The sequence below is a fragment of the Leucoraja erinacea genome, unplaced genomic scaffold (assembly GCF_028641065.1).
Source record: "Leucoraja erinacea ecotype New England unplaced genomic scaffold, Leri_hhj_1 Leri_57S, whole genome shotgun sequence".
NCBI classification, from domain to species: domain Eukaryota; kingdom Metazoa; phylum Chordata; class Chondrichthyes; order Rajiformes; family Rajidae; genus Leucoraja; species Leucoraja erinaceus.
Genome location: NW_026576487.1, coordinates 651,336 through 652,500, shown reverse-complemented (window position 1 = coordinate 652,500; position 1,165 = coordinate 651,336). Strand labels below are relative to the sequence as shown.

General features: G+C 49.5%; 1 protein-coding gene across 1 annotated transcript in view; it reads left to right on the top strand.

Annotated features, from left to right (window-relative positions):
* The window catches only part of LOC129694204 (uncharacterized), a 6,361-nt gene extending 5,600 nt beyond the window's left edge, over window positions 1–761 (top strand). The window contains exon 3 of the mRNA XM_055630921.1: window positions 1–761. This exon is cut by the window's left edge and continues 229 nt beyond it. Coding sequence (XP_055486896.1) covers window positions 1–25 — 25 coding nt within the window. The 3' untranslated portion in view covers window positions 26–761.
* The last annotated feature ends 404 nt before the right edge of the window (window positions 762–1,165 follow it).

Genomic DNA, 1,165 nt, shown 5'->3' with positions numbered 1-1,165 from the left:
CCCGCTTTGGCCCATATCCCTGTAAACCCTCTATCATAGATTCATAGAGTGATACAGTGATTCAGTGTGGAAACAGGCCCTTCGGCCCAACTTACCCATACCGGCAGCTACACTAGTCCCACCTGCCTGCGTTTGGCCCATATCCCTCTAAACCCTCTATCATAGATTCATAGACTGATACAGCGTGGAAACAGGCCCTTCAGCCCAACTTAACCCATACCGGCAGCTACACTAGTCCCACCTGCCTGCGTTTGGCCCATATCCCTGTAAACCCTATATCATAGATTCATAGAGTGATACAGCGTGGAAACAGGCCCTTCAGCCCAGCCTGCCCATACCAGCAGCTGCACTAGTCCCACCTGCCCGCGTTTGGCCCATATCCCTGTAAACCCTATATCATAGATTCATAGTCATACAGTGATTCAGTGTGGAAACAGGCCCTTCAGCCAAACTTGCCCTCACTGGCCAACATTCCCCATCTACACGAGTCCCACCTGCCTGCATTTGGCCCATATCCCTCTAAACTCTCTACCATAGTCATAGTGATACCGTGTGGAAACAGGCCATTCGGCCCTACTTGCCCACACCGGTCAACAATCCCGGCTGACTGATGAAGGCCAATGTACCGAAAGCAATTTTTGACCACCCGTTCTACCTGCAATGCCACTTTCAAGGAACTATGCACCTCAACTCCGAGATCCCTCTGATGTACAACACTCCCCAGAGCCCTACCGTTCGCCATGTAGGTCTTGCCCATGTTAGACTTCTCAAAATACAACACCTCACCCATGTCCCAACTGTCCATTTACCTGTCTAACTGTTTCTTAAACGTTGAGATAGTCACAGCCTCAACTACCTCCTTAGGCAGCTAGTTCCATACACCCACCTGTGTGAAAAAGTTACCCCTCAGATTCCTTTTTCCCTTCACCTTAAACCTATGTCCTTTGCTTCATGATTGCTACTCTGGGTACGGGATTCTGTGGATCTACCCGATCTATTCCTCTCATGATTTTGTACACGTCTATAAAATCACCCCTCATCCTCCTGCGCTCCATGGAACAGAGACCCAGCCTACTCAACCCCTCCCTGTAGCTCACACCCTCTAGTCCTGGCAACATCCTCGTAAATCTTCTCTGAACCCTTTCAAGCTTGACAATATCTTTCC